General features: G+C 55.6%; 5 protein-coding genes and 1 non-coding gene across 6 annotated transcripts; 2 read left to right on the forward strand and 4 right to left on the reverse strand.

Moving 5' to 3' along the window:
- Window positions 1-624: 624 nt before the first annotated feature.
- B0I36DRAFT_76338 (catalytic subunit of camp-dependent protein kinase) lies at window positions 625-2,583 on the reverse strand. Its single transcript, XM_046163335.1, has 5 exons — window positions 2,009-2,583; window positions 1,523-1,950; window positions 1,216-1,469; window positions 782-1,156; window positions 625-714 (listed from the first exon to the last, which is right to left on the reverse strand). The coding sequence occupies exons 1-5, from the start codon at window positions 2,373-2,375 to the stop codon at window positions 687-689; spliced, it is 1,452 nt and encodes a 483-aa protein (XP_046017289.1). The 5' UTR covers window positions 2,376-2,583; the 3' UTR covers window positions 625-686.
- On the reverse strand, window positions 2,447-3,526 carry B0I36DRAFT_76368 (uncharacterized protein). Its single transcript, XM_046163336.1, has 2 exons — window positions 2,809-3,526; window positions 2,447-2,659 (listed from the first exon to the last, which is right to left on the reverse strand). The coding sequence occupies exon 1, from the start codon at window positions 3,469-3,471 to the stop codon at window positions 2,941-2,943; it is 531 nt and encodes a 176-aa protein (XP_046017290.1). The 5' UTR covers window positions 3,472-3,526; the 3' UTR covers window positions 2,447-2,659; window positions 2,809-2,940.
- Window positions 3,527-4,482: 956 nt separating this feature from the next.
- B0I36DRAFT_359762 (vesicular integral-membrane protein VIP36) lies at window positions 4,483-5,597 on the reverse strand (the record flags this gene model as incomplete). Its single annotated transcript, XM_046158191.1, has 3 exons — window positions 4,483-5,248; window positions 5,330-5,424; window positions 5,496-5,597. The coding sequence occupies 3 exons, from the start codon at window positions 5,595-5,597 to the stop codon at window positions 4,483-4,485; spliced, it is 963 nt and encodes a 320-aa protein (XP_046017291.1).
- A 1,176-nt stretch (window positions 5,598-6,773) lies between these two features.
- On the forward strand, window positions 6,774-9,199 carry B0I36DRAFT_284216 (LMBR1 domain-containing protein). The gene is made up of 2 exons (XM_046151558.1): window positions 6,774-7,244; window positions 7,305-9,199. Exons 1-2 carry the CDS (start codon window positions 6,928-6,930, stop codon window positions 9,109-9,111), a joined length of 2,124 nt encoding a protein of 707 aa, XP_046017292.1. The 5' UTR covers window positions 6,774-6,927; the 3' UTR covers window positions 9,112-9,199.
- Window positions 9,200-9,638: 439 nt separating this feature from the next.
- Window positions 9,639-9,730, reverse strand: B0I36DRAFT_t40. Its single transcript has one exon. It is a non-coding gene; the product is annotated as a tRNA-Gln (tRNA).
- Window positions 9,731-10,880: 1,150 nt separating this feature from the next.
- B0I36DRAFT_346177 (acyltransferase) lies at window positions 10,881-11,885 on the forward strand (the record flags this gene model as incomplete). Its single annotated transcript, XM_046156426.1, has 2 exons — window positions 10,881-11,595; window positions 11,677-11,885. The coding sequence occupies 2 exons, from the start codon at window positions 10,881-10,883 to the stop codon at window positions 11,883-11,885; spliced, it is 924 nt and encodes a 307-aa protein (XP_046017293.1).
- Window positions 11,886-14,495: the final 2,610 nt, after the last annotated feature.

A 14,495-nucleotide genomic window follows, 5' to 3' on the forward strand; every position in this document is an offset into this window, starting at 1 on the left:
GTATGCATGCATGCAGGATACGCCACGGCCGTCGACTGGTGGGGGGACAGCTGGTGTGTCTTTGTGGGTGTTCGTTCGCCTCTTGCCTCTTAGCTCCCGCTTCAGAGCTTGGCTTCCGACCAAGAGACTGCGTCGAGCGTGCCAAGCTCAGGGGTTTCAGCCAGACGCCAATGGATGGCCAATGGGCAGTCACAAGAAATATTCGCCGGTGGGTGAAGGAATAGTTGGTAAAGATGCCCGAGGTGACAAGAGCAGCAGAGGCAGGAAAAGGGACTCGAGCAGGTGAGATGAGCAGCACACGGAGCTTATGGCAGCTTGAGCCGACCGGGGTCTGGGCCGGCCCCACTATTACTGTCTTGGCCGGTGGCTGGCTGCGGTGCGACCCAGGGGCTCTTTCAGCACAAGCCGCTCGCTTCAGTCGTCACTCACGTCCGAGCCCTGCCCAGCAGCAACATAGCAACAGATATTGTCTCTGCAATTGTTTCCCAAGGAATGTATACATGCACGTCAACTCCGAATTCCCTCCTTTTGGCACAGCAAACACAAAACAGAAACAAAATTGACCCAGAAGCGCACTCCACCTCGGCAGGAAACGACCTCGGGTTTTGCGTAGCCGCACGTCGGCTTGTCGGCCGTGGTGCCTTCACGTGACCTTTCCCAGGTGAGCACTCTACGTCCAAAGCTGCTCAGAAGTCTGGGAACAGGTGGCCATGGCTATCCAGAACAGTCAGCACCAGTGGCATCACTAGGAGGAAGAAAAAAACGAGGTAGTGGTACTTACTCATCCCTTCCTGTCGCTCCGTACTTCTCAGTCTCCTCGGGATATCGGTCGAATTGACTGGCATCACCAGTACCCGGCTCTACCGGTGGTGAGTATGGCGCATCAATGTCCTTCCGAGATAGCCGCTCCCACGTGACTTCGGCAAACCAGGGGTGGTTCTTGACATCTGCCGGCCCGCCGTACAGATTGCCCAGCCGCTTGGTGAGGTCAGGAGTGATCAATCGCTCCAGCAGGTTCTGCGCATCGGGATTGACATAGGCGGGGTACTTGACCTCGCCACGTAAAATGTTCTCGTATATCTTCATCTGAGATGAGTTGTCCCAGAAGGGCGTGTATCCACACAACATCTCGTAGATCAGAACACCAAGTGACCACCTGCAGAAAATACACAATCAGCTACAATGCTGCATGTGGCGGGGCGAATGTCAACTCACCAGTCAACAGACTTGTTGTAGCCCTTGTTGCTGACCACCTCTGGTGCCAGGTAATCCGGCGTTCCGCAGAGCGTCCAGGTCTTGTCTGGGACCAGCTTGGCAAATCCGAAATCTGTTATCTTCAGGTGTCCATGGCGGTCCAACAGCAAGTTCTCTGGCTTCAGATCGCGGTAGATGATGTTCTTCGCATGGAGATACTCCAAGGCCAGTGTCACCTCTGCGGCGTAGAACTTGGCGACAGGGTTAGGGAAGCGCTGAGTCTAGTGATTAGTGGCTTGTTTAGTCCTAGGCTGGACGGAGGACTCACGCCAGACTTTCTGAGCAGAGAGAAGAGCTCTCCACCTTCAACGAAATCCATGACCATGTACAAGTTCTTCGAGTCCTGGAATGTCCCCCAGAGTGTGATGAGAAATGTGTGCTTGACTTCGCCCAACATACGCCTCTCGTCGTTGGTGTGCTCGACTTGCTTCATCTTGACGATTTTGGCCTTCTTTAGCACCTTGACAGCATAGAACCGCGAGTTGTGCTTCGACTGTACAAGATGAACACGCCCGAAACTACCAGTTCCCAATGTCCGTAACATGTCGAAGTCGCCCAAGGAATATTTACCCTTGGTCACACGGGCTGTCGACTGTTGCATCTGTTGCTGTTGATGTTGCTGCTGTGGCGGTTGTGCCTGCTGAGGTTGCGATTGATGCTGCTGCTGCTGGTGATATTGTTGCGAAACGCCATTGCCTAAGAGGACTGATAAGAACCCCACATCACAGCGTGCTGAAGGGGCGGTCAAACTTACCATCTGGCTGAGAATTGTGGATGAGGTTGTTGATGCTCGGAAGGTTATGCGGACCACCCGTTGTCCCCGGGCTTGGCGTGGGCTGGACACCATAAGGTGGTTGCGCCTGCGGCGCAGGCATCACTTGGGTGTTCATTTGTGATCCTGAGCCAGCCGAGGCTGTCGTGTCCTTGTTGCTAACAACTGACTGTCGCGCCTGCTGCGAGTTTGAACTGGGGTTTCGCTGATCTGCGGGCGTGGACGTGGCCGAGCCGGACTCAAAGGGTCTCGAGGTAGTCGGCGTGACAGGGCTTGTTGGTTGGCTCGAGGAGGGATCGCTTTTGTCCTCCCTCGTCCGTTTCTTCTTGAGGAAGTTCAGGCTCGGCATATGATATAGCGGGTATGGTATTCAAGGCCTAGGCCTGAAGTATAGGTTGGTGAGCGGATTTGGGTGCGCTGAGCCACGGTGCGTGGGAAGCACACGAAAGGACTTGGCGTGCCACAATGCTGGCCCCGAACTGTTTGCTTGGCTGCTCAGTACATGGGAGCCGAGAAGCACGGCAATCGGCTCTGGAAAGGCTTGTCGAGTGAGAAGCTCTCGCAGCGAAAGTTTGCGGGTTAGGTAAGTGTGCTCGCTGACATCCGCTTAAGCTCAATCGGCTTTGGTTGTTCCTGCCACCTCATTAGCAGGTCGCATCGACAACCGCCAATGCGAAGCTAGGAGGTCAACTCTGGGGCTCTGGTCCAGAGCCTGGATGCCATACCACCGAGACAGAGCGCCGGCATCGTATTGGTGGGAGCTGAGCATGGCTGGGTCTTACCGCGTACGAGCTATGAGCCGCAGTGATGATTGTGCTAGCTGCAAGGCGTCAATGGAAGGAGCGCGCGGCCAGATCTATGCCGTGAATTGACGACTCCAAAGGTGCTTGGGCCGACTGAAGCCTGTGTCGTCGTCAATCGCTCAGCGAGTCTGTCGTCGCCCGCGTGCGGTACTGCTGAGGCACAATGGGGGCCCGGAGGAGGATGGCGGGGGGGCGATGGAGCTTCAGTGCACTCTCAATGGGCTGTTCTGGAATCTGGGCAGCTGAGACTGTTGTGGTAGATGGCTCTTTCAAAGGCTTCGAAATGGATGGCGTCAGGTCAGGGCTATCGGATGGATTGAGGGAGGAAGAGGATGTGCGGAAGCGGGGTGACGGGTTAGGAATGGGGATCGGGGGACACGGACGGGAGCCCTGCTCAAGGGAGCTCTTCTCTATCCGGCACTGCTCACGCCACTTGAGCACCGCGCCTGACTCCAGTCGAGCTTGGCTAGATAGGGAGCTACCGCGAGCTGGGGTGAGCGGCGTGGATATAGGGTTTTGAGAGTCGCGGGGCCGCCTGCAAAGTCGGAGTTGCAGCGACGCTGGCTCTTGGGTGGGCAAGATCAATTGAGGGAGGGTCGCGTGTCCCGGGCTGTAGTCATGGCTGGCAAGGATCACAACCATTCACTCATGATCGCTGTTGGTCTGGTCTGCCTGCGAGACATGCACGGGACAGCTGGATCGAGGGGTGGGGTCGTTGACGAGTTGCCAGATCGCCAAGAGGTTTTTACGCCTCGCTCGCACAGGCGGCGGAGCCAATTGGCGCTCATAAGCAATTGATTCTTTTCTCTCGTTGAGACCATCTGAGATTTGGCGGTGGCGCACTGACTCCGCAAAGACTCCCCCAATGCCTCCGTCCTGTTGTTCTTCAATACCATCTCACGCGTTCGTGATGTTGTCCGACCACCGATGATTGCATCAAGTGCTCAAGTGCTTTGGAGCTGAGATCCGCTAGGCGGGGTAGGTTCTCCGCTCCGCTCAAGGCAGAGCTGCTACCTAGCTCATAGCTCAAACGTCATCTGCATCTAAGATTACTATGGGCACTTTTGGTTGGTCCGTGAGGTGCACCTGGTCCACGGCTGGATGAAGTACCAACACCAGACCTCCGTATGGCAACTTACTCGTCCGTAAGTTATGGCCTGGCAGCGATAAGCGATTGCTTGCTGCCGCGGGTCTTGCTGAGTGGGTTTGTACCTACCCTTCCAGCCGACCATCGCTCGAGTCAGAGTACTCACGGCTCAAATAGTTTCGGCGAAAGCAATTCGAACAGTGTTTGAAAATGCTCAGGTCGTTCTCGTGGCTTCGACCGCCGTGGAAGCCTGCCCCACAGAATTGAGTGCAGCACGTTACGAGGGTGCCCACGAAACACTGCTTCGTGCAGAGCACGATGCAGAAGTCAGCATGAGGAAGGGCCAAAATTTGCCATGAATGCTATCTGTACAGCAATGCTCCACATGCGCCGTCGAAGTGTTCGTTACTGAAAAGGAAACGTGTGAAAGCGTAATCCAGAGACTCATACCGCCAGGTCCCCAGATCCATATCCATCTGACATATGTGTATATACATTCTTCCTGTCTGAACATTCTGTTTTCGGTGCAACCCACACAAGGGCTACCCATATTTGTGGCCAAGCATCTAGAACCGGTGAGTCCGTCTCTTGCTCGACCGATAGGCAGTCCAACCAGCATATCCACCACCAGCGACGAGAATGACAAGGATGATCTTGAAGAAGAACCCAAGCCAGCTACCACCGCTGGCGGGCTTATTGTTGTAGGGCTTCTTGCTGTTTGGTGTGTTGGCGTTCGGGCGGTTATTGCCGCCAGAGACATACATGTTCTTGGCGTCGATGGCAATGATGTCGTGGTTGTCGCTCAGCTCGCCAGTCTCGGCACTGAAACCGAGGTATGTGACAGAGGGGATTGCAGGCGGGCTCTCCATGTCGAAGCACACGACCCATTCGTCTTCCGCCTTGTACTGGAGCTCGAGCTTGAGCTGCTTGTCCTGGAAGTAAGTCAGGCGGAGCTTGGTCGCGACATTGGCGTTGCGAAGGCCGCGCGCCGAGCAACCAGCCAGCTCGGTGTCCTTGCCGTCATTGTCCTTGTTGTACGAGGTTTTGCCATCACCAACCATGGCCATGATGTATGGGAAGACAACGCCTGGTCGGTTGTTCTTGTAGGTGTCAATGAAGACACCTAGACCATCGAACTGGTCGGCGTGACCGAAGACTGGCCCACGCCTGCCCTTCTCCTTGACCAGCCACATCGCTAGGCCGTCTCCGAACAGGCTGTTCTTGCCCGAGATCTTGAACTCGACCGTAATCTCCCAGTTTGTAGCTGTCAATGGGACTCGCGAAAACAGCCAGCCGTTTTGCGAAGGGCGGTCGCTGGACAACCGGATATAGCTACACAATTGCAATTGAACACGTTAGCCCTGCAGCCCATGTCCACGGCGGTGTTGTTGGGAGATTGCCACTGAAACGTACGAATCTGTCCGGACAACGGTGTCGCCACCAAAGTCGTACCAACGACTGCTCATATCGGAGTCGAGGTAGGGTTGCTTCAGTGTGTGCGTTCGGAGCTTGAGGGATGGGGCACCAGTTAGCCGATACGTCGTCTGCGCGGTAGCACGAGGGCCAGATCAGTACTCACAGAGATGCTCCTAATGTTCTCATTGCCATCGCCATCGAAGCTGACGGCGCCCATGGCCGTCGCAGCGAGGCACAAGGCCGACGACAGAGCCTTGAACCACATTGTGCCGTCCTCGGTCGACTGTTCGCGATAGCACGGGGGAAGGCCTTGAGCAAGTGCAGAAGGGACTGCTGGAAACGTGCGAGGTCGGGGTGAAGTCGGTGCTCGGCGCTCAGCACGGGACGTGGCGAGGGGACGAAAAGAACGGAGGACGAATTGCACTTGTGCTGGCGAAGACTGGCCTCGTCAGGGGTCGAGACAGCGTCGCACGTCGGAGGTCGTGTGTGAGTGAGGGCGTGATTCCACTATTCTCACAATGAATAGCTGGCCTTTGTCCAGAACTGCGGGCCGGGCTACGGCTGCGTGGTGGACCCACAAGGCCAGGATTGGCCCTGGGCAGGGGTCTCCAGTCCGGGCACTCTGGGTTGTTGCTTGTGCTGCCCAGGTCTTCCCCAGTCTCGAGTCATCCCAGCCACGTATTGCAACAAGCGCAGGCGGAGCTTCACAGCCACATTCCAGCAGATGGACAAAGTTACCCCCAACGGGGTTCGTTGTCTTGCTTGGTGTTATCCATAGCTTCGCGCGGATGCACTCCATGGTTAGTATTGTTTTCCGATCCACGAGTTGGTCTGTCGAGATCAGCCAAGAAGGTCCGAGCCCATATTTTCTCGACAGTAGGCTTGTCCAGCGTACCCACATCCTCCATATCTCAATACCATGATTCTATACCAGGAAGACACAGCTTGCTTGAAGATTTTGGCCAACTTTTGCATATCAAGAACGGCGGTTGGGTCCAACAAAGGCCAACTCGGGTAACAGTGATGATCCAGGGGGGGGGGGCACTCCTCCAAAATCTTCAGGAAGCCTGTTCAAGATGAATGGTCCTTGCAACCTCATAGTGCGATCCAAGGTTCTTCAGGGGAGGCAATAGGATGACGTGGTTGGGCATTTACTTGAGCGCTTGGTCTATTCTATTATACGAACAGATTTGGGAATCGGCGTGGGCAGTAACACGTCCCCTTTCAGCCACAGATAGCAAGAGCACATGTGCCGAGCTGTGTCATGAGGCACTGGGGCAAATGGCGTTCTGTATGCTGGTGGGGCTCCCCTTACTCGACGTGGACGGCAATCTCCCACCCGCCTGCAGTCGACGACGTCAGACGCTGTGGGTGGTAGTGGCACTGGGGCGCGCGGCTTGTCCGGCAAGGCTACAGTCACTTTCTCGTCCTTCAGGCGCATCGAGCAAACACCAGTCTACAGACATCTCCCAATACTGCACCACCCACCGTCCACATCGCCATCTTCATGTCGCATTCGCTGCTCCAACTTCGACGCCCTCTAGACACGTAAGCGTGTGCATGGCTGGCGACAACAGCCACCTTTGCAGCCTCTGATGGTCTCATACCTCTTTGCGACGTCGCAGTCGCCAGTCCCCTCCGCAATATTTGCGGCCGTCGCGCTACTTGTCATCTCAGTCGGAGTTCTCCTGCTCTTGCGCCGATATCTCACCCTCCGAGCCACGCCGGCATACCTTCTCGTACCAGTTTTCTTCGCGCTATGGCTCCCGGCCGTCATCGGGCTCCTGGTCCCTATCGACCTTGCATCGAATGCGCCTCCGGAAGATGAAGGCGCTAAGGGCATCTGGCTACCTGACCGTGCGCTGGTGGTGTCGTGGAGAATATCGTACTGGCTGACCTTTGTCCTGACATGGTACGTGGCAGTATGTGAACTCCAGCTCTCAACTTCGTACTGACACGTTGATCTCGACAGGTTCATCCTACCGATCCTCGCCGAATATTCCGATGCAGGCTACCGCGAGCCCAAGGACCGCCTCTTGTACTCTCTCCGGTCAAATGCGCAATACTATGTTATCGTGCTTTCAGTCGGCGCGATCGGTCTTGCGTACTTTATTTGGTCGTACGGGTTCGAGTTCGAGTCCTTCAAGGGTGTCGTCATGGCACTATCCTACTGCTGGGGACTGATTCTCGCCATTTACCTCATGGGCCACGGGCTCGTGTCGATTCCTCGCGGCTTGATCCGCAATTCCAGCATCAGCGGCCGGCTGCGACGCCTCCAGGCGCACGCTCCGAAACTGTACGAGAAGATGGAAGATGCTATCCTAAACCTCGAAGAGCTGGAAGTGCAGGTGTCCGAATTGAGCAAACGCAAGATGGGAAGCGCAAGGGACCACCTCGACTGGATCGAAGAGCTCGCCGAAATGTGCAATATTCCCGAGTCTCGCCCACGCACTGGCCTTCCTAATACTCACCGTGAGAGCCGCGTGGTGCCGGCAGTCATTACGGAGAAATACTTGGCAGACCTGACGCGTCAAGTTGATCGCGCCAAACATGCAAAGTCAAGATATGTGGATGACTGGAATAGACTGCTTGCTGAGGCCTCGGAGACGCAGGCCATACTGGACTCGGCAGGCTCAAAGCGACTTGATTTCGGAACCACGTCTGCAGCATCCTCATGGCTACAGCGGACCACTATACTGACACCATATAGCCGGTTCCTCCTCCATTACTACTTCCTGCCATACGCCCGTATCACGCTGGGTGTCCTGCTCGGGCTTGCGTCAGCCTGCATTATTTGGTCGGAGCTCATCAAAGGCGTACTGCCGTCTCTGTCCATCATCCGACTGACGGTTGTCCACCACCTTACGGAGGAAGGCGGACGTGTCAACTTTGGCGGCCAACTGAGTGCGGCACTCTGGATCTTGTACATGTGCCTGGCAGCCCTTGCGTCGGTGACCGAAGTCAAAGTGTGGCGTGGCCGAGCACTCGTCTACCGCAACACAGCGCATGAGTCGGCCTTTTGGTATGCCAGCCAGGTTGCCAAACTCAGTGTGCCGCTGTCATACAATTTCGTCACGTTCTTGTCGAAGACCATCTACGAGAAGACCCGGTTCTACCATTTTCTTGGACAATACGTTAATCTCACGCCACTGGGAAAGTGGTTCGACTACCTCTTCCCAATCTTGGTCCTCTTCCCGGTGTTTGCGACCCTCTTTGGATTGTATGGGAAGATTAGAAGGATGTTTGGATTCGGCTTCAACGTCGTCGAGGATGACGAGGAGGAAAATCCGACGGGCTACGGCACCGGGTCTTGGAGAGAAGGCCGAGATCTGATTGAGCGGGAGCTGAACGGCACATCAATCTCAAGACGTCTAGATCAGGCCGCCGCGCGGGGAGGCGCGCGAGGCCGGCCCATCTTGTCTGTTCCTCCTCCGAGGAGCCAGGGCACCACCACCCCATTCGCGACATCTCCTTCATACAGGGACGACCCGACACGGAGCACGGTCGGACCATCTTCGAGATCTACAGCAGCGCCACCAGACGGCGATGACGACAATTTCTTTACAAACCTCGGCCACCGATTCAAGAACACGATTGACACGATTGACACGCCCAAATGGTTCCAAGAAATTGGAGACGGCATCAAGAAGCCGAAATGGCTCGGAGGCAATGATGATGATGCTGCCGAGGGAAGCAGCAGTAGCCGGCCCTCAGGCAGTAACAGGAACAACTCGGACCTGCGGAGTTGGTTTGGTGGCGACGGACGGGTACGAATCTGAGGATAGACGTTGGACATGAGCAAGCAATCATATTATCATAGAATGCCGAAAGCAATAGTAACAGTAATACCATAATTCATGCAACTACATCAACGAACATACACGCATTCGGTTGGTGCAGAGTGTGTGTACAGCCGCAAGCTCTCCCTGAATACATGCAGCACGAGCTAATGGCTGGGATGAAAAGTTGTCTGGCACTTATACGACTCATGTACGGCTTGCAAAAATGATCATGCTGCTCAGCTGCATGCTATATGTCCTATTTCCAGGAATTGAGCGCCGGCCAGCAAAGCTCCTCTTGCATTCGCGATAGCGACACAACGTCAGCTCAACCTTTTCCAACATAGATTACTTCGACTCTCGCGATGCTCGTGGTTTACGACCCGCTAGGCGCTCAGCCCGGGTCAAAAGCAGATTGAGCTGGAGGGAGCGGAGGAGCTATACACACTCAGACGTGCGAAACTGGCAAAGCACGACAATCAGGAAGGTGACAGGAGGCCTAGATGACCAAAAAAGAACCAGTTTGTAGGCCTCTTCGAGACTCGAACTCGAGTTACCGGAATATGAAGCCCTAGGGCAGATCAGAATCCGATGTGATAACCATCTACACTAAGAAGCCAGCCAATCAGATTTGATGGTGGCTCGGGCCTTTATGAAAAGATATGAAAATGACTTCTAGACGTTAATTTCACTGGCTTGCGAGTTTCACTGGAGACCGATGAGAACGCTGGGCCAGTGACGTATTGAAAACATGACTAGATGCCCATAACACAGTACGCAATGCCTGCAGCTTGCCCCTGACCGCTATGCACCAAAGTGCCTCTGAGGAGGCCCAATCACGGGGACTACTGTGCAAGCCTGAGTAAGGCAGCGGCGCGGTGCTGTGGTGATCTTGGTGGGGCAGGCGCCACCCCAAAGAACCGAAAAGAGTCGCGCATGACACTTTTTTGGTGGGGTCACATGTCAGCCAAAAGCTTGTGCCTGCTGGCTCTGCCCGTTCGCACGTGCAGAGAGCGCCCATTCTTCAGGCGCTTGTGGGCTAACTCACCCGTCACGAGCTGTAAGACTCTCCCAACAAAGGACAAAGACTCCTTGGCACCAGCGAAGAGTGTAGAGCTAGCGGGATGGGCAATTGACGCGAGACCGGGGATTGCCGCCCAGACACGGCGACTCGGTGGCAGGGAGGGCCGTCGTTGGATTCCAACCAACGGTCGTCGCAACTATGTGATGATCCCTCCTTGGGCACTGTGGTAGGCGCATGCTTGGTCTTTCTTTTTCCTCTTCACGTTCGGCACTTTGTTCTCTGCATCGTCCCGTCCCGCGTCGGCACGAGTGTGCCTCTTCTTCACATGCATCCGTTCGACCCGCCATTTTAATGTGCCAGCATCGTCATACCACCACCTCATTACTCGAAACCGCCGCTTCCTCCCCCACTCCACGCCGCCGCCGTCCTCGATTTGGCGGTCTGTTGGAGGTTCTCGAGGTTCATCACACCCTCATTTAGCGCTGCTACTTTTCTTGCGAGAAGCCTTCTCGTGCTGCTTGCAAGCGGCACCTGATAGCGGAGAACCCGCAATATTCAGTTGTTGCTTGCACCTTGCCGGCCTCGGCCATCAGTTGCGATATCGTCGGGCACCCTTGCAACTGACACCGCCGCCCGAGGCTCTTTGCCAGTCGCTCCACCAAATCCAACACCCCACCTCGCAGACCTGTCTAGAGCCACCATCCTTTTGCAACACACCTCAACTATCGTTGATGCTCCCAGCAGAATGTCGTTCTCGACCTACCTCGGCGTATTCCTCGCGGGCTACACGGCTGTCGTCCTCGGCTTCTACACCATGTCCTTGGTCATTCCTAAAGCCGGGTTCGTCGCGCGCTCCCTCGCGGCCTACATTGGGCTGATCATTTGCGCCATCTACGGTGTCGTCGCCTCGATCGTCCTGCGCATACTCGGCAAAGAACAGATTGCACAATGGACAACCGCCCGCGCCTTCAAGTACCTCATGGCCGCGACAACCGGCGTCACGTTCGTGGTGGAAGATCCCAACAATGTGCTCGGCACCACGCGCCCCGCCGTCTTCATCGGCCCTCACCAGACCGAACTCGACGTCCTGATGCTTGGATGCATATTCCCTAAATACTGCAGTGTCACGGCCAAGAGCTCTCTCAAGAAGGTCCCTTTCTTGGGCTGGTTCATGACCTTGAGCGGCACCGTCTTCATCGACCGCAAGAACTCCAAGGACGCGCGATCGGCCATGGCTGGCGCAGCTGCGCAAATGAAGGATCGCAAACAAAGCGTATACATGTTCCCTGAGGGTACTCGGAGTTATGCCAAGGACCCAATGCTCCTGCCATTCAAGAAAGGCGCTTTCCACCTTGCTGTGCAGGCTGGCGTGCCCATCGTCCCCGTGGTTGTTGCAAACTACTCTCACGTCCTCTACCTGAAGGACTTGACTTTCAACGCTGGCAAGGTCCCAGTCAAGGGTAAGCAAAATTGGGCGTCCTGGCCTGGCAGAACAACACAATTAGCATACTCGTCGCTTCCGGGCTAACAATACTCCGCAGTGCTCGATCCCATCCCCACGGAGGGATTGACGGCCGAAGATGTCGATGAATTGACCAGATCGACGCGGGAGCTCATGCTCAAGGAGATGGTTGCGTTGACAGAAAAGGCCCAAAAGCGAGCGATTGCTATGCCGTCAAGCACCAGCAACGGAACCGGAAACGGCGTTGTTCGTGCTAGCGGCGTCGAAGCAACCATTTCCTCCAAATAACGGACTCATACACGGACAGTCAAAAGCTGGTGATTCCGCGTTGCAACGACTGTCTCCCAAAACAAGATCGTCATTGGGGAGGGAATCATGCTGGGATGTCGCCAGAGTTGCGCGGTTTTGGCGCAAAATCTCTTGCACTTCGAGCATGACTGGAAGCATTCGAGCCTGAGGCATTCCACTAATCCTAGATCACATTATCGAAATCGTGCTGCGTGCCACCTTTGGGGTTGGAGTCTGCATATGAGAATGGCGCTGTCCTAGAGTCATTGACAGGGAATGGGGCGTACGGATGCACAAGACGCCTTGGCTGAGGGTTGCATAGAGAGCGTGACTAGTAACCTCCACGAGTGGAAAGAAGCATGGCCGTGGGAGAAGAAGAAGAAGAGGCCTAAAGGCTAGAACAAAAAACAGCATGGATATGTATATACATCGTTAGCGGAGTTGGGGACGGAAGCACGACAAGGTGCTTCCATTGTCAGCATTTTCACAAGCTATAAACCAGGACGCATTATTGCCACACTCTACGCTCACAGAGCTGAGAACGTGCCGGACTAGGCACTAGAATAGTAGTGAACGGGATTCATGAGGCTAGCTTGAGGGATGAGCATGCGCGGCAGCTACGTGGATGAGCAACGCACTATGCCGGGGCAACGAAGTAAAAGTGATTGGGGGGCAAGTGTCTCCCCGCTTTCGAACATGATGCATGCCAGGGACGCGTGATGCATTGTCCCGATTTGGGGCAGAATTGCGGGACAGCATAGCATGTATTATGTGGAGGTAATCGTCTTCAGCAGCTGTTGGGGTCAAGTACAACCCTTCCCATGGCCTTTTCCCGCTCGGCCTTGAACGAATAGGTTTTCTCCTCGGATAAACTCGATGTTGCTTTGAATGCCTGCGTTCCAGCTGGGGATATGAGTACTAACGGAGTTGAGTTCCACACGATTCGTGTGCATGGCGTTGCATGTGTCAGAGTGCGGATATTAGCACGACAAGTAGTGAGGAGAGAAGCAAGACAATCTTTAGCGCAAATGGGTACTGTGGAGAAGAATCTCGGGGCACGCAAACCAACAAGACGCATTCCTGAGATGGGAAAGAGCGGTCGACAGGTGGCCTCCGCGGGGCCTCCGAGATGGGGAGATGAGATGCTGGCGATCTAGAACATTGGTGGCTTCTACAGCTTCTCGCACAAGTACACAGCCTCGCAGAACAGAGCACCGAGTCCGACTGCTGCCCATAAACCCCTCACAGTCTACATGTACACAATTTCACAGCAACGCATCGTTTCGTCCACCAGAGGGAGCCAATCCACTTCCACAACAGCACTGCGTGGTCGCACATTGTCCCTCAGCTGTGCGTAGTGGCACCAGGTCTAGCCCATCCCATGGCGGCGGTCACGCTCCAGCATTTACGACTAGGACTCAGATGGTTTGCATTTGCACACCCCGGGGTCTCCCATCGCAAGTTGAGGAAGCTATTGACGGCTCCCTGCCACGCTTGTTAGTGGCTGCTGCCCCCTATCTGGGTGTCCAACAGACTTGATACCATATGATCCTGCCTCCTCGATGAACTCGGTCATACAGCGGCCCAGGACGAGACATGTCCGTCTTCAGACACGGCCCATGTCGTGAGCTGCAAGTTTTGTTATGGACCAATGGCGACTCTCTTCGCCGGTCTCACAAATCAGGCGGAATATCCTTACACCATGTCGACTTTAAACAGGTTAAACTCACCCTCGCGGCCGCAGACAGGCTCGCCAAGTTCGCGTCGGGGCCAGCGGGGTCTCTCGCCTGAACAACCTGGATGTCTCAAAAAGCTTGGCTCTCGGCCTGCCACGACGTACGTCCTTGCCCTCATCCACTGGTGTGGACAGGCAAGCAACGTGGGGACCTGAAGGCGTCACCGACCAGCCGCTGACGGCAAACAGGGCCATCACCCATGCAAAGATCCCTGCAGGACCTGAACAGCGTTGTAATCATATCAGGTCGGGGGCGAACAACATCATGCCATGCTTAGCAGAAGTTATCAATCCAGACTAGGAACCCGGGGGGTTGAGGCTGCACGACGACATCACCAAGCTTCAGCTGTGCTTCGGGGTGCAAGGGCAAAGTATGTGCAGGCTCTTTGCGAGCCAGTAAACAGCCCTCTCCCTTGATCACACCCCCTCCTTCCAGCCACGAATCTGGTAGCCGGCAAACGGAGCTAACTACGTCAGTGATGCGAGCACAGAGAGTCGTCTTAGCACGAAGCTACCCCTCAACTTAGACGCTCCCTGTCGCCAATGGTGTCGTCTGCAAGTCCCCGGCAAGGCCGACGACGATGGAGCAAGACACACTGCCTTGGCGAGTGCTTCGCTCCGCAGCCCTCCAGAGACACCCTCTGACGCCGCCATGGCGGCCGCGCGTCCGGCTGCCCGGTAAACCTCAGCTCGCTCCTGGCTATCCTCCCACTGGTCCCGGAGACCTCCCCAAAGGTCAGGCCTCCCGACAAGCGGGGTATCGCGAGATCGTGCACGGTGGTGGCGTGCTGGGGGAAGCTGCGTCCGGGAGCGGAATGTCTTGCCTCGTGTGTGCATCCCAAAAATCTTGGTTTGGCGTTAAGGCACCCCTGGAC

The sequence above is a fragment of the Microdochium trichocladiopsis genome, assembly GCF_020744255.1.
Source record: "Microdochium trichocladiopsis strain MPI-CAGE-CH-0230 chromosome Unknown B0I36scaffold_2, whole genome shotgun sequence".
NCBI lineage: Eukaryota > Fungi > Ascomycota > Sordariomycetes > Xylariales > Microdochiaceae > Microdochium > Microdochium trichocladiopsis.